The following is a 27,340-nucleotide window of genomic DNA, read 5'->3' as shown; positions in this document are numbered from 1 at the left end:
TTTGCTGTTGTACCATATATTTTAAAAACTGCATTTGTTTTTATTCAAGTGTTTCAAGTGTATGTAATGTAAGAAAAAGCAACGATTTCTTTCTCCAAGTTAGCACCATCTATTGCCATCTAGTGACCATTTACAATATTGCAACACTGCTTCATTCCCAGGTACTGGTGGGTGATGGAATACCTTGGGCAAGTAGTTGATGATGATAATGATAATAATTTATTAAAGTAAAAGTGTGTTACTTCGGTATGAAGAAAAAATACCCAACATATTATCTTACTTTTACTGACTTCTTTCTTTGGCCAAAAAACAACAGTACTATTTAACAGGGAACAATCTTGTCAGGATTGACAGCTGAAAATTAAAAAAAAAAAAAACCACTTTGATTAGATGTTGGCCCTATAACTATTTAAATCTGCTTTCTTTATCTTCAGCTCTTAATTAGGTTTATTTTATGTCATATCTTTTCTACATTACTTACCTGAATCAAAAAATTCTGTTCAGGTAATACAATAATTTTTGCCTTTTTAATTATGCCTCATTTGTTTCATAAACATCTTAAATTTTGAGATGGAGTAGTATATTATTTTGGAGGTAGTGAGTTCAGGCAAAGTGATTCATCCAGACATAGGAAATCAGTCATGTCTCCTACACCCTAGGAATATCTTTCCTAGGTACTGAACTCTGTTTGCTGTGTCCCTTTATCCGTGTGACCAGTAACAGTTTGGTAGCAGTTCAAGGCAGTCTTTCTTTCCTGTTCATCACCCTTTCTTTGTATAACCTTTTCTAAATGGGTTCTACTTTCTTTCTACCTTCTTTCTTTTTGGATTTAACCAAATTACAAAGAAATGGTGGATCACAGTTGTATCAATTGATATCGAAGAGCTTTCCCTTTTCCTGTGAACAAGGGGCAACTTAAGGAAAGATGCAGAAATACAGCAGGAGAATGGGAGACCATGGAACCTGTCACTGTCGACTTCCATTTACAAGAACTGTGGGCTTATGTCACTCACTATGAAAGCACTTACTCAATATAGCAGCATGAAGGGAATATTAATTTAACATACAGCTGATGACGTACATGGTTTCATTTCAGAAGTCTATCTGCAAAATGCTTGTCACTTTACTAATTCACTGTGGAAGTGTTTTTAAAACTTTTAAAGTTCTTTTCATCTGAGCTAAAATCGCTTTTGACATTATCTTATCAGACTTCTATCTCTCTAAGGAATAAACACTTAAGTATTTTCCTTATATATTACAAATGCACTCTAATTAAAGGCACATTTTGTGCTTTTTAGTTTTCTTCAGTGTTGTCTTAGCTTTTGTAGAACTTGCGCTTCATAAAACAAAAGCATTAAAATTTATTTTCATCTGGGTATATAATACAATTAAAATGGTACCAAGAAGGAGGTAACAGCTTGTGCTAGTGACACAAGGGACTGATGCCTGAGGACTTTGGTTCCTCTGTGATTTAAAAGAGTAAGACTGCATGAATCATCATGTCTTTTGCCTGAGTGCTGCAGTACAGCTCTCTGGATTCACAGCACTGTGAATCTCTGCTTTCATAACCCTTCCACAACTGCACTAGATACAGAGGAAGGATAAGTTATCTCTGTCCTCTCTCCCCAGAACAAAGTATTTATGAACTATCCACTCCTTGTAACGTAAGATTTTTAGTCTAAGGTTTCTTGAACTTACTCTCAGCATTCTACACATTATGGTCCTTTATATTTATTTCTAATTAAGTCCTTAGGGTGGTGATGAGGGAAATATGAAAATATGTAATGCAGTGACCATGAAGGGAAGCACAGTTATACTGTGGTGCATTGAAGGAAAAACATACTCTAGCAAGCAGGTCCAGTGACTTACTAGAAATATTTTGGATTAGTATAAGTAATGTTAGCCCCAAATTTTCATAATAAAAGAGGTACTGAGTTATAAAACAATAGGCTAATTATTATTTATATCCTAAATAGTGTAACTTCAGACCTTCTTTTGGGATTTTTTTTTTACTAAGGTATGGAAGACTGGAAGGCTCTTAATGTTTTTAAATTAAAGACCATGACAATATGTCAGCCCCATCTCAAAGTCTTAAGATCACAAGCTGTAGTCATTTGGTTTTTTACTGGCAATACTTAATATGTTTTACTCCTCACAACCACACCTTGTATCAATCAAGACTTCACTCCTCAGAGGCAGTGTATTTATCATTCCTTCAGACAATCTTTGTTGTATTATACCATATTAGCAAAATTGTGAATGACAACAGACTTTTAGTGAGACCAAATATCATCTATTTGTCTATGTGCTCCATGAGAAGGAGCTGCCAGATAAGATGCCACTATAACCCACCACAGAATAGTATCATTCTGTATCACGTGTAATATATTCAAGAAATCTTCTCTAATGCTTTCATTGTAGTGTGGGGTGAATAATAAATGCATATTAAACTCACTGTGGGATCCACAGGTGACCACAGAATGAGGTTGTATTTAGAATTAAGATGTTTCACAGTTTCATCCTGGGGCCATCCTTGCTTTTGGCTTTGGGTCCCTATTCCAAGTTTTTTATGCCTGCCTAACACAGTTATACTCCGTGATCAATTAAGTCCTTTACTGAGAGCTGTAATAATGAAAATTGAAGTTTTCCTAAATCATAAATTTGTGAAAAATTATGGTTGCTTTAATTTCATCACATTTGAGTTGTGAATGATAAATACAGCAGCATTTAAATAAATACACTTATGAACGTGGCATGCTGGTTTTCCTCTGAACTCTTTTTATTATCAACAATAAGTATGAACTTGTCATGGCACATTAGAATTGTAATAAATTCTAAATGTTAATAATCAGTTGTTCAGAATAAATTATTATACACACAGTATATAAGTTGTTTGCAAAAGAAAGGTCCTGCAGAGGGTTTTTCTGGGCTAACTCATCTCCTATTACAGGACATGTAATTTGTCTCATATACAGGTCAGACTCCAAAGACTTATCTTGACTTTTTGTTTGTATGAAACAATATGTTTCAAAGAGAATGGTTTGGGTCAGGAGAGACCTTTAGTCTGTTTCTACAACTTTAGTCTAACCTACACCTGCCATGCGCTGGCACCTCTTGAACTGGATGGGATTACTGAGAGCATAAACCAATCTGACCTGGAATGTTTGCAGGGATAGAGGATCCTCCATATCTCTGGGTAACCAGTTCTAGTGTTTCATTGCCCTCATTGGAAAAAATTAATTCCTTATATCTAGTCTAAATCAACCCTCTTTTCAGTTTAAAACCATTACCCCGTGTCATATTACAACAGGCCCTGATATATAAGCTGAAAGGCTGCAGTGAGGTCTCCCCAGAGCTTTTTCTTCTCCAGGCTGAACAACCCTAACTCTCTCAGCCTTCCTTTTTGAGAAATGTTCCAGCCCTCTCACCATTTTTGTTGCCCTCCTCTGGACCTGCTCCATTCATGTGTTTCTTGTGCTGAGGACTTCAGAACTAGATGCAGGTTTTAATCCTTTTAAATGCATCCCTAGGAAATGAAATTCATTACACCTGGGGAACATTGCTTCCTTAAGCTAAACAGGAGATGAAGAAAAACAACCTTTACTATTAGCTGTGATCACATTATGGACAAGTTAAATGGATCACACTAGGGACAAGTTAAATGAGTACTGTAATTTGACCAAGAATAATGGTAGGGCAGAGAGAATCCCAAGATGTCTGCGTAGTTTTGTAAGATTATTCTCTGTTGTCCTTTGCTTTCTAATGCCCACAATTCTTGTATTGAGTTGAAGGATAGGATTGTTGGGAAGCACTGAAGTGTTACAGCACAGAGTCCTCAGCCTTTGCTTGGCCTGGCCCTTGTAAGCAAAGGCAGGGTGCTCTCTGCCTCTGCTCACATTTTTCCAGGCTGCAGCACCTGAGGCTGGCACAGCCCTGGACCAGTGGATGTCCCTACAGCTACAGCCTGTCTCAGCAGAGAGCATGGGCAGAGCCTCTCACCTCTGCCTGCCAAACCATGTGGCCAGGCTCTGAAAGGCATGTCCTGTCGAGGTCACTGAATTACTGCAGTTCAACCATGCAACAGCTGAACTGCAGGAACCAGTCACATGGGCATTTCTTCCCAGGGGGAAATGGGACCCATTTATTTAATCTTCTGCCATTGGTCCTTAGCTGGAGGGTATACTAGAATTCCAAATTAAGCAGGCAGATCTCAATGCTGCCCCTGCCAGCATGACCTCAATGCCAATGTGGTGTCACTTGCAAAGCTTTCTGAAGATCAGAGCTAGTCCTCCCCTCACTTAGTTTTAGCCTAAATACTTTTCTATTTAGATTTTTATGCAGTAAAAACCTAACAGTTTGGGTGGAGGAAGGGAAAATGTCTTATTTCCCTTGGTAGTAGTGCTAGTTTGTCATCTGAAGATGTGCAGGAATTGCAGTTTCTGTCATGTGATGTTTTTCACAAGAGCATGTGTACAGGCACTTCACAAAGCTTTGGAATATAGTTTGTTAAACCATGTAAATTATACACATATTTGGAACATGAGACACTTCTCAAGTATGTATACCCCCAGTCACACAGAAGGTGCTTGCCTTTCATCCTAAATCATAATCTAAGATGAAGAGTAAGTGTTCAGAGGTTTAGTTTGTGGCATTTAGCTACAAAAAGAATATGAAAAAACAAAAAAAGAAAGATCCCCTATGTATGCAGTTCCAGTATAACTAAAACCAGTGTAGTCAGCTACTAGTAGTACTTACAGTGATTGATAGAAATTCTGTCCCATGACAAGGTGCAAATACTTTAATTCCGTTGGACTATGTCTTTACAAAGAAGGTGACACAAAGGCTGAAGTATTCTGAGCTTAAATACCTGATTGTATGCTTTTTACCCTTAGGACTACGTGCTGGCTGTAGATGCTTACCACTCTGTCATCAAATATTACCCACAGCAAGAGCCTCAGTTGCTGAGTGGAATTGGAAGGATTTTCCTTCAGGTATGCATTTTATTCTGAATTTGCTAGGTGATACTGCTATTGATAGCTGTGTAGAGAATAATCACTGCATTTAAAACTACAGCTGTTTTGTAGGGCACATGTCAAATTGTAGTAGTGCTCAAAACAAAAACCCTTCTACCATGTCATTTTAGGTACAATTAGACAGTATGAAACACCTATAGTATTAAAAGTGCATTAGCAAACAAAGAGCATGCTGTACAAAGTTATGCTAGTGTTTTATTCAAAAAGTGACATTCTGCTTTCCCTAAAACTAAGGGTAAAGCTCCCATTGACATTAGTGAGACACAGTATCACTAAAAATCTCATGTCTCACTGCTTCAAACTGCATGTAACTCTCAGTCACACTGTATAACTGCTATCTTCATCTAGAAAAAATTGAAGTGTCCTTCTTTTGTCCAGATCATATCCCTGAGAAGACAGGGGAGGGCACCTTAAAGAAAAAAACCAGCATCATTAATGTCCATGTAACTGTATTTAATGATAAATAAAAATAGATGTCTTTTTGTTTTTCAGAAAATGATGCTACTTAGCTCTGATTTTTAAAATTTTTAGTATTCCACAGATTCTTTGCAGTTCTTTCATATTTCGATACTAATAATTCAAACTTTTCCTCTTTTATCTACTTCTGTTGTTAATGATAAATCTAATTTTGGATTGTCAAGTATTTACAAATGATCTTGTTTGTGACATTCCTGTCATAAAATTATATTGAAATTGAGTCATTTAATACATAATTATTAACACTGCTTGCTTGAAATCATGGACTGTCATTCAGATTCAATTATGGAATTTCAGTTCTCAGCAGGAGCATGGCTTCACAATGTGTTAGACAGGTCTGTCTTTAAAAGTCTCTATTTTAAAGTGGATCTCCATCACTGTAGAGCAATTTCATGATATTGACTGCGTGCATTAATTATTACCTACATTGGGAACATAATAATTATGCGTATTAAATAATGGTACTGTAAATATGCAAAATACTAAAGGCAGTACAAGTTATTAATAGTTCTGGTCTTACTGGGAAAATGACTGGGTCTGTTAACTGCCACTGCCTTTCTGACAAGAGTGTCTGCCATGATGTCACACCCAAAGTCTGTTTGTCGTTCCATTTACTATGAAGAGATTTTCATTCCCATGAGGAAAGCATCTTGTAATTTACAGAATCATTTGAAATCACTGACCTCCACAATGCTGGCTGTGACAACAGGGCTCCAGTTCTGAGGGGTTTTACTGTCAGATCTGGGCATAGCAAAAAGGGTTATGAGGAGTCCTTGATATTTTCATGTGACCTAATTAGAAGTTAAAAAAAAAAATTTCTAAATTCAAATGTTTTCCTTTCTTCTAGCACCTTAATGAGATAAGGTTTTATTGCTTGGTTTGTTGTCTTTTTCTGTGACAAAATGTTGAGCTCTGTCTGGGGGATACTGGTGCAGCAGATGTAAGATTTTGATACATTAAGATAAATAGGCAGTGTCCAGGTAATCAAAACCAAGCCATTTGAATTCAAGAAAAATAAATGTGTTGCAGTCCTGGGCATCATCATTTTGGTGAGATCATTCTGTGGTAAGTGTGCACTCTGGAGAAGGCACTCTATGGAAAAAACTAAAATGTCTTTCAGGTAATACAGAACAGCAATTTTCTCATATTCAAATGTCACAACTTCTCAAAAACAAGTAGTAATTCCCAAATAACTCAGACTGTGCTGCTAACTTTGAACATTTACCAAGAGGGGTGTAAGGCAGCCAGATTCCAGTTGCTTACGAGTTGCAGCCACTGTTTGACAGTAGACAATCATGCATATGAAACAAAGCAATAAAGTAGAACAAAGTGTAATTCAGGAGTTTAACAGAAAAAAGTTGCAACCTTTTTCATCATGTGAAACTTTGCTTTATTTATTTATTTCTTTTGCTTTGATTTATTTTTTCTTAAATTGAGCTAACTAGTCTAAGGCATCATGTCCTCTTTATCTTCACATGTAAGTGGAACATAAGGAGGTCTAGATCTGATGTGTGGCCTTTGGCTGTTGCCTTAAAAAGTGGGAAATGAGAATTATAGAAGTGCAGAATGGAGGAAAAGACAGAGGCTCTCACAAAGAAATTTTCATAAGGACTGTAATTCTTTCAGCAGTCACCTGACCTGTAAAACAGAAATTCACATGAAATAGAGAAACAGTGAATACATTTTAGTCTCTGGGATTATATTGTGTAGCTCTCACTACCTGACCTATCCAAAATTTCCATTTGAATAAGTACATTAAGAAAAAATTTTAAAAGCTGCCTGACCTTAACTTCTGCAATAAATTGCTGAAAAACTGAGTCAAAAGCAATAAAAAATTTCTAGAAGAAAAATAATCTTGGTTTCCAGACAAACAAAAAAGTTAAGCACGTAGTATATTGGAGACTTCTTGTTAGAGAATATGATTATTTGAGGTAAACAGTAGAATCTCCATTTTCATTTGATGTGCTAATTATTATTAGATACTGAAGTTATATTTTCTGAATTAAATAAGTGATAAAGTGATAAGTGAATAAGTGATAAAGATCACTTAAATTGGTTAAATTACTTTAATCACTAATTAAAACTAGTTATTTATTTTAAATTATCTTTCCCACAAAAAAATTTAAAAACTAAACTGTTTCCCCTCTGTGGGAAAGTGAGATTTAAGAGTGTGGCATGTTTGCTGAGAAGACACAAGATGCTGCTAAGAAATCAGAACTATTCATGGTCACATATAATGTGTGATTAGTATCAAAGCTTACTAGATTTGGACTCATCAAGCTCCCAGGATAACAAACCGGTTTAGAAATTGATTGTTCTCATGGTTAAGGGATTCCCAGGCTAAAAATACTCGAGGACAGATTCATTTACGCTTTGCCAGCATTATCCTCTAGTTAAATGTAATTATTTTCTTGGTGGTTTACATCTGCAGTGGGATTTATAGAGAGAAGTTCTATCCTTTGTTATTATAACTGAATGTATGGTATTTTAGAATGAATAATACTCGTTTTGAGTCCAGTTATGTCTGGAAGAAATGCATCTGTTTCGTTAGAAAAAGACTATTAACAGGTATTTCAGAAATGTTTGGTAGATTAACAGTAGCGTCTTTGACTGCAGTCTTCAATTGGATCATATCCTAAATGTAAAGAAGGATAATTTCCTTGTTGACAAGGGATAAATCTTGTGGTTAGAGGTGAAGCAGTTAGTGGTATTAGTAGAGCTGTGGGTACTGCCACTGTGATATTCCCATAAGCAAATTGGGAAGAAATGTAGATGAAGCCTTCAAATGAATGGATGTTTGCTGTCTCTGAAAAGTGCAATTGGAAAGTCATTTGCTGATGAGTAGAAGTCATTGCTAGATGATCTTTTCCACAAGGATCTCTTTAGGGTTTGTAGTGTTTGTATCTTCTGTTTAGGTAGTATTTGTATGATGAAATGTGAAGCATGCTTGTAAAATGTACAGATGATGCCAAGCTGGGAGTGATACAGCCACTATGAAGGGCAGGATCAGAAAATGCAAAATAATTTTGACAAGTTAGAAGCTGAAATGTTAATTGGCTTTGATTCAAACAGCAAAGGCAAAATGCTACCAAAGACTGGGAGTAATATACAAATACAAAATGAGAAGCAACAACAAGCCTATTTCCTGCAGAAAACTACACAAGGGTAAACAAATTGGACTTCCAGATACTTGGGGTAAAAAAAAAATTCATATTCACATGTGAACCATAATGTTTCAGCATTATCTATGAGAAAGGGATAAACACTGCTTAGCCTGAAAATTTATTCTCATTTTAGAAGGGGAAGAAAAATTTTCAAGTATTAAAAAACTATAAAAAAAGAACCATTGTACATTCTCCCCTACCATTATGGACAGAACAAAAAGCTGAGGTAAAAAGTGCAATAAGATAGAAGGTATTTTCTAATGCTAGGGCAATTTAAGAATTCTGGATTAAGTTTCCTAAGAAGACTTAAATGTGTAATATGCACCATCTGAGAGTATTAAGGAGACTTCAACACATTTGTCACAAACATTTTTCATACTGTTCCTAAACAAATGGGTGGTCTCTTGAGGGCCCCCTTGAATTTCCCCACCTGAGCACTACCTGGTTTCCATGGCTTTATGCTTCCGAACTAGTTTAATTTTACTCCTTTTGATATATTCTGATAGATTTATTTTGCCCAGTAGTAAGTTTTCATCTTCTTCCATCTCTCCAGCATAAAAAACATTCTGCTAACTTATTTTCCAAATAAGTGGCCTTCCTCAAGTATTTTTTTTTATCTCAAAAAGCAATGTATGTGACACACCTTTAGGTGAATCCCCTTGCCCATTCCACCCCCCGTCCAATTTCTACTTTTTTATACCAGTTTTCAAATCTCTCATTCCTTCATCCTGCTCACCTCACTCTTAGATGTTTTTTTAATCTGCAAATGGACCATCTTCCCAATATCCTCAGTGGCCCATTGTACTGGAGTTGTTTTCTGACAGGTGGTGTGATGCACTGAAGTTGCCTGGTGGCCCCTGACTATGACCCAGAGGCTGTGGGTTGACCAGGTGTGGATCCTGTGCTACCTACAAGGCCACTGTGTCTGTCTTCTCTTCCTGTGGACTAATGCCCCATCTCATTGGAAGTAACTCTGACCTTTCTCGTTTTCAGCTGCTTTTTTGAACTGTGGAGTTAGTTACAACAAAGGAGCTAAATGAGTATATGGGGTCCCTGTCTTACAGTCCATGAGAGCTCCACAGCCCCAACTGTGAAACTGCCTTGGGCAAACTGAATGTGCTTTTGGGGTGCTTTTTATTACCTTAACATGGCTCTTCAAATACATTGTTTGGTAACAGGTGTTACCCAGTCACCTTGGTGTAGAGATTGTTAATGGACTTCGATATGTTATATATGCTTTTGTGTCCTTATAAGATTTAATCAGGATGTAGCTCTTTTCTTCTTATTGTAATGACTTACTTACGATTTTTCTGTCTAGATTGGAGACATAAAAACTGCAGAAAAATACTTTCAAGATGTTGAGAAAGCAGCTCACAAATTGGATGGACTACAGAGCCAAATTATGGTTTTAATGAACAGGTAGATAATTTAATAGCTAAATAAAACTTCTTAAAATGTAGTTCTAAAAGTATGCAAGGTGATTGTTAAATTACCTGTGAGACAATCCTGTTCTCTTTCTCTCTTCTATGGGACTTCATCTGTCATAAGTGAGACTGAATGGCATACAGACTCAGGAGATCTCTATAACTTGGTACAGTTGTATTATCCTGCATTGAAACTGCAATCTTTCAGTTGATTTTACAAAGCTTTTTCTCATTCTTTCAGGCACTGCATATTTTCACTGTGTTTTTTCAATATACGTTTGCATAAATAACTCTAAGGAGAGGAGAAGTTATTTTGGGCAGTTATCCTATAATCAGATCTGTCAGGAAAGTACCACCCAGTAGCTTCAAAGGATGCTTGAACACACAGTAGTAAATAGAGCTGTGTGATGGGAGACTCACTTTGCAATGGTTAGCACATTGGCTTAATATATTTAGAAGATACTATTCAAAAGTGCTCTGAAAATTATATGGCTGATTTCATGAAGAGAAATAATTCTGGGAAGAGAGTATCTGCATTTAAATTAATAAAAACACAATGAAGACTGTTGCTTTTGTGGCAGAAAATACAGTAGCTGAGTGATCCAAGTTGTCATTCCATTTGTCTGTAAATCAGTGTCTCCACACTGTGAAGAATAAATGTCAGAAACTCTCACATCTGTAACAGGAAAAATAAAAAATGGCGTCCATTCTTTTTTAAATGTATTATTACCTTGGCTTTATGAGGAGAACTCATTTATATATGTCACTTACTTTCTAGAGCATTTCTCCACCTTGGTCAGAATAATTTTGCAGAAGCTCATCGATTTTTCACAGAAATTTTAAGGATCGACTCATCAAATGCTGTGGTAAATCTTCAAATTGCTACATATATAATGAGCACCTAAATTATTCTCATAATACTTCATGCATGGATTTAATTAGTACCCAGAGTATTCTCAGAGCTTTACAGAAAAATGTGGCATGTGTGCCAAAAGGTTTTCAATATACATAAGGGAAATGGAATGGGAAATTAAGAACCAGTCTGTATGAAGGGCGTGAATACTTAGGCATGCCTGTAGAAATTCCAAGACACTTTTCTTTTATGAGATCTTTGCAAAAGTACTTTTTTTTTGCACTCACTGTTTTTAGCATAGACTTGCATGTCAGAAAAAGAAACGGCAGCTGCCAACATGTATAAAATTAACTTGATTTCACACAACATTGAAAGGATATTGTAATTCTAAATATGAAATTTTTAACACATTGCATATCAGAACCTTGGGTTCCTGTCACAAACTGAGATCAAAGAGCTGTTTATTTACCTTTGGGTTTCTTACACCTGGCAGTTTTCAGTGCACGGTCATATAAGAGTGCTCCTGAGAAGTCAGACAGCTTACCCCCAGTAATCTGCTCCAAGGCCATGTACAGACTGAATGGACTGAGTTTAGGGAACATGTGAATTGCATTATTTTGCAGGCTATAAAATTGTGTGTATTATAAATCACACAAGATCAGTAAGGTTTCCTGAATTGACAGAAAAATACTTTTTTCTAAAAGGCCATGTTCTTCCTTTATCTGTAGCTTTCAGAAAAATATGAAAGTTTCTGGTGCTAAACATGTTATATCACTTTGTACTGTTTCTGTACAATATCTTTCAGTAACTCATAAAACCTGTGTTGTGTGGTAAGGAAAATGGAACCTGACTTGATCATTTATTATGTATTTAGACTGCCCTATCTGCTAGGTTTACGTGAAGTCAGATGTAGATGCTTTTGTGATAAGAAAGAATCTTCCTGTTCTTATGTGGACATGTAAGCCAGAGAGAGAGAAAAACACTTCTGAAAATATTGTGAAGTAATTTTTTTTTAAAAATCTATGAAAATTACTGCATGTAGAGACTCATGTGGTTTCTGAAATTTGTTTCACTTGGCTTTCAGAATTAACTGACTAATGTCCTATACTATTTATATTTCATTTTAGACTATCTTTTAGAGTTTCAGCTTTTAGAAGTCAGCAGGTTGTACTGGCAGAGGGTAAATCTTGAGAATTATAAGAAGAAAAGGATAGCATTACATAATCAATAATATATTAGTTTTGCACACACATGCAGAATAGTAATTCTTAGCATACAGAATAGTAATTCTTAGCATGCAGTAAATATGTTGTAACTGCAGATGCTAGACTTCTTTTCCTTCTCACTCATCACTTGTAAATACATACATATATATATATCTATAAACTATTTATTTACAATATGTTTTTCACTAGGCTAACAACAATGCTGCTGTTTGTCTTCTTTATCTGGGGAAACTGAAGGATTCCCTCCGGCAGTTGGAAGGAATGGTTCAGCAGGACCCTCAGCACTACCTTCATGAGAGTGTCCTCTTCAACCTGACCACTATGTATGAACTGGAGTCATCTCGCAGTATGCAGAAGAAGCAGGCACTTCTAGAGGCTGTAGCTATCAAAGAGGGTGATAGCTTTAATACTCAGTGTCTCAAGTTAGGATAGATCGTTTCCAACTAATTTTTTCCAGCAAGGCTGATTTTTTAAATTGTATATACTCTCACCAGTGTGTAAATGTGAAATAAAATCTATTCAATTATGAATATTCAGTGGCATTACTACAGAACCTGTCATCTCTAACAGGCCTGTCATTGCAAAGACTTTGTGCTGACTTAGAGCCAGCTTCATCCCTACAGGTCTGTTACTGTTCAGTTATTCCTCATTACAGTGCACTATCATATATATTATATATATGCACAATCTACTACTCAGATTCTTTTATGAGAAAAACTGAATTTAACTTTATGTGGTCTTGGTGATTTTTCAGTAGTCAATGAGCAAGCCACATGAGCTTATTTCATCAGCTAGGAGTTGAGAGAATATCAGTACATGTATTACGGAAATTCTGAATGCACCTCTCTTCATTTGCTTCTACTGCGTGTGCTTAATTTGTCCCAGTCAGACTCCTGAATATAATACCTGTGTGTGTCTGTGGCTGTCAGAGGAGGCTGCTTGATAACCACCATTCAGGGTCACAGCATGGCTGAGGTTGGGAGGAACTGCTGGAGGCCATCTGGCCCAAGTCCCAGTACCACAGGGACATGTCCAAGAGCATGTGAGGGAGTCCTAGAGTCCTGCACAGTGTCAGTTTCCCACAGTATGAGGGACTAAATTATCTCCCTGTACTTTGGTTTTGTGTTACTATTAAATCTTTTAGATTAAAACGTGGATTCTGCAAAGCTGCTCCACTCTGGCATTCTGCTGGATAGAGAAAGGAGCAGTGCCAGTTGGAGTGGAAACACTGTGGATTCCAGCTCAGTTCCTCTCCCATCATAAAGCAAAAACACTAAGCACAAAGTACTTCCCAGGGAAAATGATGCAGAGCTTGAGGCAGAGGTGTCTAAGGGTTAGGCCGCACAGAGTGGAAGCAAATGGGGTTCAGGACACAAGGCAGTTATCAGTGATGCAGCAGTATCAGCATACACTGATTTTGGCATCCCTCAGAACACAGATTTTTGGAATCACAGTACCACTGTGATACCAGTGTATTTCACATCTCTGCCTACATTTCTCCCTTCATCTGTATCATAAAGATTCAATGCAGATGCTCCCACTCATACATGAACACAATATATGCATCTGTTCATAGGGGTGGTCTATTGTTTGAGATTTAATGCTTAGCAATTGAACTAGTTTCTTGTCATAAATCACTGCCATAGGACAATTCTATAAATGTGTTACATTTTTAATACCATATCCATCAATTAATTCTCACTCCCTTTAAATACCCCAACTTGTATTTTTCAGTAACCAATAACTCATTTTTATGCTTGCCTATGTGGAGATACTGTACAGGGGCCAAACAGTTGTCCTCAAAAGTCAGGTTGTTTAAAAGCTTCTGCAGTCTAGATGTGCAGAGACATAAGGATGCTGCAAAGTCACTGGTCACCTGAAAAGACATTAGCCTACAGCTTATACAGAAACAGAATTTTCTCCATTTTTACAGTATATTTCTGCTTGACAGGCTATACTTGTACACTGAAACAACAACAGTTGTGTACAAGTTGTGTACCAATCAACTGAAAAAAAATGAAAGCAGTTGGTATTTCTGTTTCTGACTTGGCCTCTAGGTTGAACAGCTGGATCTGAATTAAACTTGTGCAGCACCTGGGTAGACTTGTCCTGAGGTACCACTACTAAACTCAAAAATGAAATATTCAGCACCACCTGCTTCAGCTGGGCTTAAACACCATTTACATAACTTTAGTGAGTATCGAAATAGTAAATTAGAAGTAGTTATATTGGTATTATCCTTTATAAGGGTTTACATTTGTTTTAATTGCTGATAGGATTTTAGACAAGGTTTAACAATAACTGGACAGATTCTCAGTTTACATTGATAACTGAGTTGAATTCACTGTCGTTTTCCTTTTGTTACAGCTGTTAATCTGATCAGGTATGTTACTCCCTGTACTCTTTTTTTTTATTCTAGTAGTATATTTTCTTCAGCATAGGTCCCTTTTCTTTGGCATGGGGTTTCTTTGGAGGTAAAAAGAACTCCTAATATGTGACCACCATTGTTCTCAAAGATGCTGAGAGCACTGAACAATTTACCACATCTAGTGATAGGACAAGGGCCAACAGATTTAAACCAAAAAAGGATAGGTTTAGCTTGGACATAAGAAAAATATTATTCCTGTTGGTGTGGCACTGGAATTGTTTGCCCAGAGAGACTCCCCATCCTTGGATGCATTCAAGACAAAGACTCCATGGGTTTTAAGCCACCTGTTACAGTGGAAGGTCTGTGCTGTTGGAGAGGGCTGAACTAGATGAGCTTCAAAGGCCCTTTCCAACCCAAGCTATCTGTAATTCCCATTAATTTTTTTTTTCAATAATATGTAAAATAATATAAAAGAGATTCGCATACATTTAGACGGAAGTGTCGTGTTGTATTATTGTACTGTTGCCTACACTTTCAGGAAGTGTCGTTTGTCTGTTCTAATGCTAAGTGAAAGTACATGATCCATCATCATCCAGCATGCTGAAGCTACTTGCCTCTTTACAACTGAAGTTAAAAGCTTCCTTTTTGATTCTCTAGTGCCTGATACTGCACATGGAAATGACAGTCTGTATTCTGATCAGCAGAGAATAAAAATTTATTATCCTAGTCAGAGTAAAATAACCATTATAAAAGAAACACTCTGAAAACAAAATCCCCTGTTCTCCAAATTTCTCTACATTCTAATCATGTGTATTACTACATAGGTCTTATTTCAGCATGTTTGCTGTGTTCTTATTAGTAGAAGCTTTTTACTCAGATAAAAATGCCATTAGAGGAGACTTGGACTGGGTGACCTCTAAGCTCAGCGAGCCATTAAACAAGTGACATCCTGGTAGACTTGCAGAATAATTAAAATTTAAATGCAAAGGCATACTATCACTGCTGGATGTATGCAAATTGTTAACTGCTTATGAAATGCAGGCAAGACTCAATGTCACTTTATGGTTTGGATTCAACATACATACAACTCAAGTATTCGATTTCTCTAAATTCTCCCTATTACACATCTGAAAATTCTATATGATGTTAAAACATTAAAGCTAAGGACAAACTTTGTCCTCAAAACATTAATTACACCAGGCAATCCTGTTAAATTCAGTGATTTCAGCTGAATTTAATGAGGGTTCCTGGTGTAAATGAGGGCAGAGCTCAGTTCTAAAACACAGCATGCATATGTCATCTGGCTAAGTGAGAAAAGCTGTGGAAAGCAGAGCCTGAATGCACCGATTGTTGTATTCAAATCTTAAAGCTTAATGTGCCTTAACAGAACTTTTGCATTTAAATTCCCACTTTTATTAAAAGTGGAGAAAAGAAGCTATACTTCAGACATTCAGATAATTACATTATGCACAGAGACTCTGATCCTCAGAAGAACTTGAGCATCTCTGGCATTTCTAATACCTAACTGCAGTTCAGGTGATAATGGCATCCCCTCACCAGCTGGTCACTGACGTTTTCCTGTGCCTCAGTTTTCAGACTGGACACATTGAGTGTTCCCCAAAGGCACGTGCAGACATGCCTGAAACTCCACAATGGACTTCAGCCAGTGTACTGGAAAGGATGTCATTCCTTCACCTACCCCATCCTTCATGTCAGCAGGAGTGCTCTGCACAAGCTGGATGAGCTCAATGACCTGGTGGAAGAACTCACAGCCAGCTAACGCCCTCTTCAGACACATCATCCTGAGGCTTTCAACACGAGGATGTGCTGGGAATTTCCACGCTGCCCGGGGAGGCTGCTAGGCTTTCTGCACTATAGGTCTAATCAGAGGTGCACAGACAGCCCCCCTGTCAAGCCTTTGCTGCAGGTGTTTTGCAAATCCACCCAGAGAGGGGGATTAGCAGGTGTGATCTCTGTGCAGCTAAATTCTGTTTCTCTCATTTGTCAGCTGACACTTAATCAGCATGTGCTGGAGCCATCTGAAAGAGAAGTGCAGGATGTGTGGTACTGCCATCACCAGCTGCAGTGAGAAACACACATTCCCTCTCTGCTGCAACTTGCAACTAAGCAGCGTGGCAAAATGGGACTGAAGCATCAAATACAGATGCAAATGTATTTCAGACAGGAAGACCCACAGCAGGCAGGGTCAAGTTCTCTGGGGTTGCTCAGTAGCAATTTATATCGCTGCTGTCCTGAGCAGAAGCCAGGGAAGTTAAAGATGTTAAAACAAAGTGAGTTCCTCACAACTATAAGAGTTCAAAGGAAGATGCCATCCACTTCTTTCATCCTGCTTACTACCCATTTAATTAAACATTGAGGAAGAAATTTTCTTACCAGTGAGGTACCTTACAATGTAAGAACCTGCACAGACTTTCTGGCATTTGAACAACAGTTGCATAGTGCTGGATGCAAACAAGCCCCAGCACTTTCAGGAAATGGTAGCAGAAAGCTGCTTTCCCACTTAATTCTCCCAGCCAGTCTGGGGATTACAAATTTAAAGATTCTCATCTTCAAGAGGCATGAGAGGTGGTCACAACCCTGTTTTTAGGGAGGAATAGTGTGGATGGGGAGGAGGACCTAGGTGCTGCCATTCCAAGCTGTTCTGGATCAACATGTAAATTTTCTATCCTAGATTTGGGCAGTCATCTGCAGAAGTTTATTATGTAGGAGAGTCATTAAAATGAATCCACCTGAAAGGAAGAAATAAAGGCTTATAATTTTCCCACAAAGAGGGGAAAAAATTGGATGTTACTTTTTTGAGGCAAGGAAGGAAGTGGGGGCAAGGTTCCTCTTTGGCTTTGAAAAACTGTCAAAACTGTCAGTACTAAATTGAAAAAACTGAAGTAAAGAACTAGAGCTGTTTATTAAAACCCACAACAATTCCAACCCACCCCCCCCCCCAAAAAAAAAATAACCAAAAAACAAAGAAACAAAAAAAAAAAAAAAAAATTACAAAAAAAACCCAAACCAAAACACTATTTGCAATGCAAGATGTGAGCAAGTACTTCAAATTCTGGGACACGCTGCAGTGCAGGCAGCAGGACTGAGCCCACCCCAGGCTGGGGCAGCAGCTCATTGTGCATAACCTGGCCACCACTTTGTTTTGTTACAGCGTCACCTCTTTCCCATGAACAGCTTTAAGTTGCCTGAATCATTCGGGGAAAAAAAAATAAGCCTGAGGGCAGGCCCAAATCAAATTCTCCCAGCTCAAATGCCTGTGATCACAGGGGAAACCAGAACCCAGAGTTCAGCTTGGCTGCTCTGGGCTGTGTCTGTGACCAAAGGCAATCCCAGAGCATACCCAGCCCAATTTTCTACCAGCCAATATTGACAGGCACAACAGTTTTTAATTGGTACTCTGAGAAGCAGCATAGAGAATAAAACAAAATTAATGCAGGTATCCCAGAGAGAACTGCAGCAGGGGAAGCCAGAATTGAAAGAGATTCACAGTCCTTTAACTGTTGAATCTTTCCCCAAGCATTTGGTTTGTGAAATTTTGCTTCTTTGCCTTATCTGGATATTTATACAGTTAATAAATAATGAGAGCTAGTTACTCAGTTGCACAAAAATAGGTTTTTCAAATTGCAGGTATAGCAGAATATTACCTTTTTGCAGCCACACAAAATGTTTTGGGAATTAAGCTGTAAAATCACAATGAGTGCAGTAAATCAGATGAAATCTGCATCTTTGAGCCAGAAATATTTTAATTGCAACACCAATTAATCCCCCAATGAGTTGATATGTTTATTTGGCTTCAGGAAATAGAAGACAACTGGCAGTAACCCTACTGTCAGACTTTCTCCCCTATTTGGAGGAGAATCTGAGAATTTCTATAATTTTCCCAGGAAAGAGTCACAAACAAATGATGTCATTTTCAAGCATAGCACAAGTCAGGTCTACAGCTTGGCCAAATGTCTAAGTCCATAATGTGGCTAGGAAGAAATATTCTTCAAAGCAGTGCTCAGCTTGCATCAGTCTTCACGTGTGCTGGTGTTTGCCAGCTGATACTAGACTGCCTTTGTCAGGAAACTGTCCCTTCTCGTAAGTTCCAAGTTCAAGTTCTGGTTTCTGGAACCAGAAATCCGGCAGGAGAGTACCTATTCTGCCAGTAGGACTCGATGTTCTGAGTACATGAGGATTTTTACCAGTCAAGGAGGCAGCTACCAGCTCCCAGGGCTGCAGGAAGCAGCACAGCCCCTGCTATCAGGCAGCCCAGGGCAAGACACTCATCACCAGCAGCACTTCCCTTCACCTATTTTCAGGCCCCCCCAAGTGGATGTTACTAGTTAACTACCTGCTGGCCATGAAATGTCTTTTCATTAAAAAATCCAGCCAAAGAAACTTGCCCCAGGACATATAACAAGGGAGAGCAGCCACCAGTTTGCCCACCTAAATTATTGAAGATCCTACTGTCCATCCACAGTTTGCACTGAGTCCACTTCAGAAAAGCTCTCCCAAGATGTTCATGAGAAAATGGGATATATGCCACTTCAGGGAAGTTTGGATTAAAGCAGAAAATAATACATAGGTACCAAAAAAACCTATTTTTAAACATCTCAGTTCAGTACCATTTCTCCTATTTTTTTTAATCCTGGAGGAGCTGAAATACAAAATCATGCCTGAGTTAATGCTGCCAATATGATGTTGCTGGATCTACTTACATGAATTTTCATACTACATCAATGTACCAAGATTTTCCACTAGCTGTGGTAAAACAGAACCATGTTTTTGGACCAAAAATCAATTTCACTTTGCATTTTGGGGGGGTGGGGGGAGGTGGGGGGGTGGGGGAAGAAAGAAAAAAACCACAAAAATCACGATGAAAATAAACTGCATTTTTCATCTAAAGGAATGTCATGCTCTCCTTCCCATCTCTCTGCGTTCTAGAATGTTTTCTATTAATATTTTTTTCTGCCCAGCTGTTTCCTCCCACTGTAATTTCTCACATAACCTCTTTGCAGGTGTGGAATCTTTATACTGGCCCCAAATTGCTTTTTTCCTGGCTGACAAAAACCACTTTGAGAGTGCAAAGCTTTCACCCTTTCAAAGACACCTATAGCACTAAAGGGCATGGACTCCAGAGTGTTGACAGTCAGACCCCCACAGCCCCTGCCACCTCTCAGCAGCAGAATGCATTGTGCTATGAAAATGATGAACGATCTCCAGTGGGGTGATCGTGTGTTATTCTGACAGCCAGGAGATGGGAGCTGTACTGGGTGTATATATTCCTCCAGAGAGGCAACAAAACAAGGTGGTTCAGTCCTGCTTCCCAGGTCACATCCTACATCAGCAGGCTGCTGAAAGCAATTGCTGCAGGCAGCTGCTTTACTGTCCATCCCTCATCACTGCTCCACACTGTAAATCTCTCCCGAGGAGAATGCATTACCTGCTCTCGCTCTCCCCCAGCCTGGCAGGGGATGGCTGCTCTGTAAGTGGGGTTCCTAAGGGCCTGTGCTGCTGCCCCACCTCTCCTTTTGCAGAGAGAGATCAAAACAGAAAGGCCCATAGGAGGAATGAACAGTCTCACCTTGGCTTCTGTTTAAAAAAAAAGGAAACAAAAGCTTAGAAGGGGGGTGAATTAGATGACATACCAGGGACTGATACCAGCACCAGGAGAAAGCAGTCATTTTACTTTACATTCAGAAACCAAATTTTCTGTGGCATATAAATCAAAGGAATAAAATCTGCTGCAGGCAACGACTGTCATTTATTCCTGTATTTGTACCTTGAAAATCCCCAGTTTGTTCTGGGAGCAGGAAGCCCCACTGTGCTGTTCAAGAGGACATTCAAGTTCTCCCTTCAGACAAGTGGCACACAAACCCCTGAGCCAGTAAGGCACATGTCACAGCACAGCCTCCCCTGTGTGTCTGACTATAGCTATACTTCCTATTTGTTCACGACACTGATTTTTCAAACAGGCTTATGGACCATGGCACAAAAGCCAGTGCTGGCTGCATGGAGACCTCAGTGAGTCTCAGTTCTGCAAGTCTGGGTTGTGCCTGCAGCCCCTCCAATAAACTGAGCCCACACTGGCAGACTAAAGGGTCAGCTGTGTCCCCACATCTCATCTAGCCTGCAACTCAAACCCCAGGAAACATGACTTTTTTCTTCACCCTTTCCAACTTGCAAGTTTAGTACAATTTCACTCCAAAACTGCAACTTCACTTTTGGAAAAACTAAAAGAAATAAAACACCTAGAAACCCTTAACAGTAATGCTGCTACAAAGTGAGAAACACACTGTAACCTACTAAAGAATGGTTGTGCACACACTCATAGGAAAGAGCAGTAGGAAATTCCAATTATCCATCATCTGCTACACTAGGAAGATCCAGGTAGGGCCATTTCAACTTCCTTCTAGAGTTTTTTTATTTTAGGAGACTGCAAGGAGGGAGCATGTATTATATCTGGCTGAAATAAGCACACAGGCTGCAATTGGCTCATCTTCCACTGAGAGCTGGAGCAAGCAGTACATGTGCCCAGCTGCCATAATTCATCACTGAGAAGAGCAAAACGCTCCAGTGCCCATTGCTGGGGAGCTCCATGTCCTGTGTTTGCACAAGGCATTTACTGAAAACCAGCCTAGTGTGCCTAAGCCTACTCCACAGCTCAAGCAAATGAGTCACAGTCAGTGATTTGTCCCATGTTACAGAACAAATCAGTGCCAGCACAAGGAACTGATTGTTAATTATTTAATAATTAAATAATTATAGTAACACTGTTGTTCAATGGGTCCTAAATGTCAGCAAGAGGAATAAACCCAAACAAACCAATTAAAAAAAAAAAAAAAAAAAAAAAAAAAAAAAAAAAAAATCAACATACCCAGGTCAAAGTAATTTTATTAATAACTCACAAGAACAAATTGCTACATTTTACTGAGAAAACCACAGCTTTATGTACCAGAGCAGAACTTGGAAAGCTGCATACTAAAATGCTGATTATGCAAATTTCTCTTATGAACATTTTTAGACAAGAATGAAGGAGGGTTTATTTTCTTTAATTAAAACCAGAATCCTACATAGTTCATTAGCATGGATTCTGAGCAAAATGAATATTAATGTAGCCCACCTCTTGCAATTCTACCTGCCAGAAATACCAAGAAAAAAAGGTTAGAAAATGGATTCCTGAGCAACTGTAAATGCAACTAGCTAATGTCACTGCAAAGTTGCTGGCATCTTTGAAAGGTCACAGAGATCAGGAAAACCTTTTTCGTGGAAAAAGGCAAATAATATCACCACCTTCAAAAAGGCACAAAAGAAGATCTTGGAAACTGCAGGCTGCTCAGCCCTACTTCAGTCCCCAGGAATGTTACAGAATAAGCCATTATGGACAGTGTTCCAGGCACAAGAGATACCCTAATGGGTGACAACCAGTCAGGGCCAATTCACCAAGGACACATTGTGCTTGACACTGACGGCCGGGGCAATGGCTCTGTGGCAGAGGGGACACCAGAGGTGCCATTCACCTTGACCCCAGCATGACTTTCACTGGTCTGTCCCACAGCAGCCTTGCAGCCTGACTGAGGATACAAACTACTGGGAAGATGCAGAACCTCGGGTCCACTGGGCTCAAAACAGTCTGTGGGTCAAGTTTAACTATCAGGTGGTTACAAGTGACATCCCCCAGTCACCAGAACTAGGGCAAAACATGTTGAACATCATAGTTAACAGAAGGGAGCCCAGCCAAGGGCACTGGTTTGTGCAGCCTGGAGAGGAGAAGGCTCAGAGGAGACCCAACTACAGGTTCTACTAGAGCAGGGCCTGTGAAGAAGACAGAGCCAGATTCTCCTCAGACATGCAATGAAAGGGCAATAGGCATGAAGAACAAATGCTTGGCCACGGCAGCAACTAAGTGCTGCAACCAGCACCTGGACAGGCTGCGGGACCTCCACCACCAGAGGATCCCAAACTTCAGGGACTTGAGCAACTTGGTCTAGCTTTAAAACTGGCATAGTAATTCACAGAGTTGGACTAAATCACGTCCAAATGACCTTTCAATCTGAATTTTTCTATGATTCTGTGATTCCAATTTCCTATGTAAATACAAGCTTTATCAGTGAGAACCAAGAAGGCACATTTATTCTGGCAGGGCTTCAGGATGTTCCACCTGTCAGGTCTCAGACACCATTAGGTGCTTCTTCAGCCAAAAACTTCATATACTGTTTCCGAGCAGGAAAATCGTCAGCCGGCCTGTTGTACGCAGTCCAGACGGGTTCTCCAACAAACAGCCTCATTGCCTTCACGTAATTCTGCCCAAGAACAAGAGTGACAAAAAATTTAACAGCTCCTCTTCAAGGGATCTTCATTCCAAAGTTAAGATTTCACTTGTGCTTCTGCAGAAATTTTTGAAACCATTTAATGATGGACTGAAAGTTCCACATACTCCAGAAAATGACAGCACTACTGCTGCTCCTGCTTCCACCTGCAGTGGAGGACTCTGGCACCTAAGCAGTGAGACACTGTGTCATGATCAGTGCCTTCAGCTGAGACAGAAGCAGTACTCCTCATTCCAAAGAAACCACACTGCATCCACAATACTCAGCAGTGCAGCATTTAAATCCTATTTGCCTACTTAAACAGCAGCAGCCAGAGCACCCTTGATGTTTACACAATGCTTCTGGAGAATACAAGAAGTGTCAAAGTCACAGCCATGAAAACTGAATGGGGATTGCATAAACAACCCAAAAAATAATGCTTACAAGAACTGAAAAAGTCTCCACATTCCAATAAGAAAAGCAACAGCCTCTAACACCAGCTAACCAAAAGTATGCCTGGTGCAAGGAGCAGCTGTGGCAGCAGAAAATGGGATTTTACATCCTGCAGAAGTGCTCCAACCATGGGGTTATGGGGAAGCCTCCTCTTCTGCCCACTATGCTATAGATTTAGTCTGATAGATGATTATCTTACACCCAAGTGTTTAGCAATGGTAAGAATAAAGTTAGGTACCAAAAGAATTTAGCTGCAAAATGCCAGGGTCTAGAAGCACCTAAAGACTTCACTTTGAAGACTGCACGAACAAACACTTAAGACTCCTTGGGGATTCAACCATAACCCCTGACATTTTGTCTATGTGAAAAAAAAAAAAAAAAAAAAGCTTGAGAATAGTAGCTTATTTGCTGTGGATCTCAATATGCAAATGGGAAAAGTAATGCTTTTCACCAAAGCAGCATCTCCATTTTTCACATGTATGAACGCTGCTATCTGGGCAGCTGATACAAAACAAAAACCTTCTCAAAACCATTCTTTTTACCAGAGATGCCATTTCACCCCACTGGAGACAGCACATGTACCCCCTTTTGCAAGGGTGACAAGCAGGTTTGTAAAAACCCACCAGAAGAGAAACACAGACTGGGATTATAAGTGCCAATCTCACACTCCCAATGACAAAAATATCTTTCCAAAGGAGGTCATCACCTGTGAAGCCAGCTTAGCATACAGCAGTTGCAAGCAGTGGCTCTAGGCCTTTAAATCTTCCTTTCCCTGAAGGTGAATTTAACACTTGTGAAAAATGTCACTGCTGGACACAGACATGCTCTTCTATCCCCAAAAATACACAACAAGGCAATACAGAATGATCCATCTACACCTCTTCCACCTCAACTGACAGCTGGGGCAACTGTGGCAGCCCAAGGCTGGATATGCCACAGAGATCACGTGGAATGACTTACAGTTACAGCTGAGAAGGAGCTGAATTTTTGACCTGGAGATGAAAGGTTCAGATGCTGTGAATTATTTAGTATTTTTCATTCTCCTCCTTCATATTTAATATGTTTTGCTAATGAACTGCAGGTCTCAGGGCATGTAGTTACTAATCTGATATACATTCACATGGATTTGTCACCAAAATTTACAGTAGTCTACAACAACATACGTTCTCATCCAGTGTAAATCGGTGATATATGCCAGCAGGGAGGGTTATCATGTCTCCCTTTTCCATGGAAATCCGAATCCATTTGTCGTCCTTGTCCCGAACATCAAAATAGCCAGACCCCTCCAAGATGTAGCGAATTTCATCATCCAGGTGCAAATGCTCTTCATAAAACGTTTTTATCTAGGAATAGCAAATATTTTGTAAAACTACTGAACATGGGAAAACTGCAAGGAAATCTGGTAAAAGCACAGAAGCTGAGAATGGCGTTCAAAGGGCAGCTGTGTTCTAACAGGGGAGACCAACATGGTTAAGATGGCCATGTCAGCCAGCCAGCCCCTGTCTCAGGGCACACCTAAGCAGGCTCCTACATTTCCTTTGGAGGGAAGGAACTCCTCTGACAAGAAACAGCAGCTCTAGCTGTACATAACCATTCTCTGAACAACAGTAATGCTTACACCCATCTGAAAGAGAGATGGGTGAAACTTCCCACTGCAGGATTTGGTCCTTGAGCTTGCTCTGTTTGATCATTTTGTACTTTTTTTTCCCCCCCCAACATGCAGCACAAAAACAAAGCCTCTTTTACACTTACATAGAGCTGAATTAGCTCTACAGGGTACTACTACTGTGTGAAAATGCAGCTACTACCAAACACAGCCCATCTACAGCAATCTGATGTAAACAGTGTGTCATGCCTGCCCACACACAAAGACCCAGCTCCAGGCTCTCACAGGCAAGACAGTGGCAGCAACATTCTCTTTTTCCTGGAATGGCAAATTCTTTGTACACGCACAGAAGATAAAACACATTTTAAAATTAACAGAGACCTGAGAGGTTTAGTGCACAGTGAGCAGTGCAATGCCAGGTACCATTACCACCTGCTCAGGTCTGGAAGATATTTAGCCACACTTGTGCAGATGTCCTTGAGCCAGAAGTGATCCAGCACACCAGGATGAGCAAAAGTCCCCACATCTTGAAAAGAATGGCTCTTTCTGTCAGATAGAGCCTTCTCAGGCCATCTACCTAATGAGTTACTACCTAACTCACCTTCTTACCAAGACAACACTGCTAGAACACAACAGGCTTAAAACACACTGGTAAATGGAAATTTAGTAAAAATATTAAAGTGTCATTGGGTTGCTGTCCCTAAGTCACAGCAGCAAGCCATCTGCACCTGGAGGCTGGGATGAGAAATCTCCTTCTAGGGGGCTCACCTGAACAGCATTGAGCTGTTATGAAATTGTCAAGGTACAAGCTCCCTATGGTAAAAAAATCTTCTTGTACAAAGAATATATCCCTCCAATTCCATGGGGTTAACACTCAAAAAAGATGTATTATGCAAGCAGCCATTAGGATGTAAAAGCCTTCAAAGGCCAGGCCCAGCTGGCAGCCACTTGCCTTCATCCCAGAGAGGCTTTCTGAGGACAAGTCAGCATTGGCAGAACTCCCCTGGTAGGAATCTTAGTTTTGAAATGACAGTGACAGAAGTGATCCTCAAAACCTTTGAAGGCAATCTACAGAAGCAAAAGACCTCTGCTATCTTTAAAATACTATCAAAAGTTCTTTTTTTATGTTCAGGCCGTGGGTACAGGATGTATTTTAGACGTGGCAGCCTCATGCCCGTGCCCCGCTGGGCTGCGCAGGTGTCCAGCGGCAGACGGCGCCGAAAGCAAAGCCTCGCGTACCTTTTCCTCGTAATTTGGAAGCTTGTCTTTGTGTATGGTCACTATATCCATCCAAGAATAGTTCTCTGCTCTCCGAATCTCTTTCAAGCATGGATCAGTCTCATAGTTATCAGCATCCAACTAAAAAAATAGGCAGAGGGAAAACAAACAAACAAAACATTCGGACGCCATTGCTAAAGGCGGATCTCTGGGCACTCGTGGGAACCCTGAGGTGCGGCAGGGGAGCGGCCACAAAGACACGGGGAGCCTGCACCGTGCCCTGCCCCGGCTGCCTCCCCCTCAGCGGGCGGCCCGGCCCGGCCCGGCCCCGGGGCTCCCCGCCGTACCCTGCGGTACACACACCTCTCCGTACCCTCGATACTCCCCCCGCCGTACCCTGCGGTACACACACCTCTCCGTACCCTCGATACTCCCCCCGCCGTACCCTGCGGTACACACACCTCTCCGTACCCTCGATACTGCCCCCGCCGTACCCTGCGGTACACACACCTCTCCGTACCCTCGATACTCCCCCCGCCGTACCCTGCGGTACACCACGCCGAGGCGGCGCAGCTGCTCCAGGCTGACGGCGCGGTTGGGCCGCTGGCGATGCGGTGCCCGCTGGTCCTCCTGGGACTCGTCCATGTACCAGGCCTCCACCATGGCGCCGCCGCAGGTCGGCAGGGCCGGGCTGGCAGCGCGTCCCGCCCCGGCGGGGCTGCGGGGCCCGGCGGCGAGCGGCACGGCCCGCCCCGCGGCCTAGGGCAGTGTACGGGGGCCGCTCCCAACACGCTGAACGGGGCGCGGCGCGGCGCGGGGCTTTGCTCTGGGGAAACAGCTCCGGGCTGAGGGCCGAGACTCTCCCCGAGTGCTTCTCACCCGCACCAGCCGCCCGGGGTAAACCCAGTGGACGGCCAGGGTGTTCGCATATGCTCTGACAGAAATCACTGGTACGTCTCAGGCTTAAAGGCCTGCATTGCAACCCCACAATATGTAAAAAACCAAAAAGAAACTAGAACAAAGCAAGTGGCAAAACATGCTTGCGCAGGTAACTCGTGTTGCCTCCATGCGTGAGGATACATGATGCATCCTCAGCGCCCTCCCCAAGCTGGAGTGAAGGAGACACCCTGAGGTGTCCCCTCCAGCCTCCACACTTCTGCATCTGCCTGATCCTATATGGCAAATAAACCATCAGCCAGCTAAGCA

The 27,340-nt window shown here is 40.4% G+C and overlaps 2 protein-coding genes across 2 annotated transcripts in view; one reads left to right on the top strand and one right to left on the bottom strand.

Annotated features, from left to right (window-relative positions):
* The window catches only part of TRAPPC12 (trafficking protein particle complex subunit 12), a 48,793-nt gene extending 36,086 nt beyond the window's left edge, over positions 1–12,707 (top strand). The window contains exons 9-12 of the mRNA XM_056488925.1: positions 4,893–4,991; positions 9,993–10,093; positions 10,877–10,964; positions 12,367–12,707. Coding sequence (XP_056344900.1) covers positions 4,893–4,991; positions 9,993–10,093; positions 10,877–10,964; positions 12,367–12,609 — 531 coding nt within the window. The 3' untranslated portion in view covers positions 12,610–12,707. The remainder of the gene's footprint in view (positions 1–4,892; positions 4,992–9,992; positions 10,094–10,876; positions 10,965–12,366) is intronic.
* An 8,717-nt stretch (positions 12,708–21,424) lies between these two features.
* On the bottom strand, positions 21,425–26,918 carry ADI1 (acireductone dioxygenase 1). The gene is made up of 4 exons (XM_056488927.1): positions 26,678–26,918; positions 26,156–26,275; positions 24,474–24,653; positions 21,425–22,851 (listed from the first exon to the last, which is right to left on the bottom strand). The coding sequence occupies exons 1-4, from the start codon at positions 26,795–26,797 to the stop codon at positions 22,720–22,722; spliced, it is 552 nt and encodes a 183-aa protein (XP_056344902.1). The 5' UTR covers positions 26,798–26,918; the 3' UTR covers positions 21,425–22,719.
* Positions 26,919–27,340: the final 422 nt, after the last annotated feature.

Source organism: Oenanthe melanoleuca, chromosome 3 (assembly GCF_029582105.1).
Source record: "Oenanthe melanoleuca isolate GR-GAL-2019-014 chromosome 3, OMel1.0, whole genome shotgun sequence".
NCBI classification, from domain to species: domain Eukaryota; kingdom Metazoa; phylum Chordata; class Aves; order Passeriformes; family Muscicapidae; genus Oenanthe; species Oenanthe melanoleuca.
This window is presented reverse-complemented; position numbering and strand designations above follow the sequence as displayed.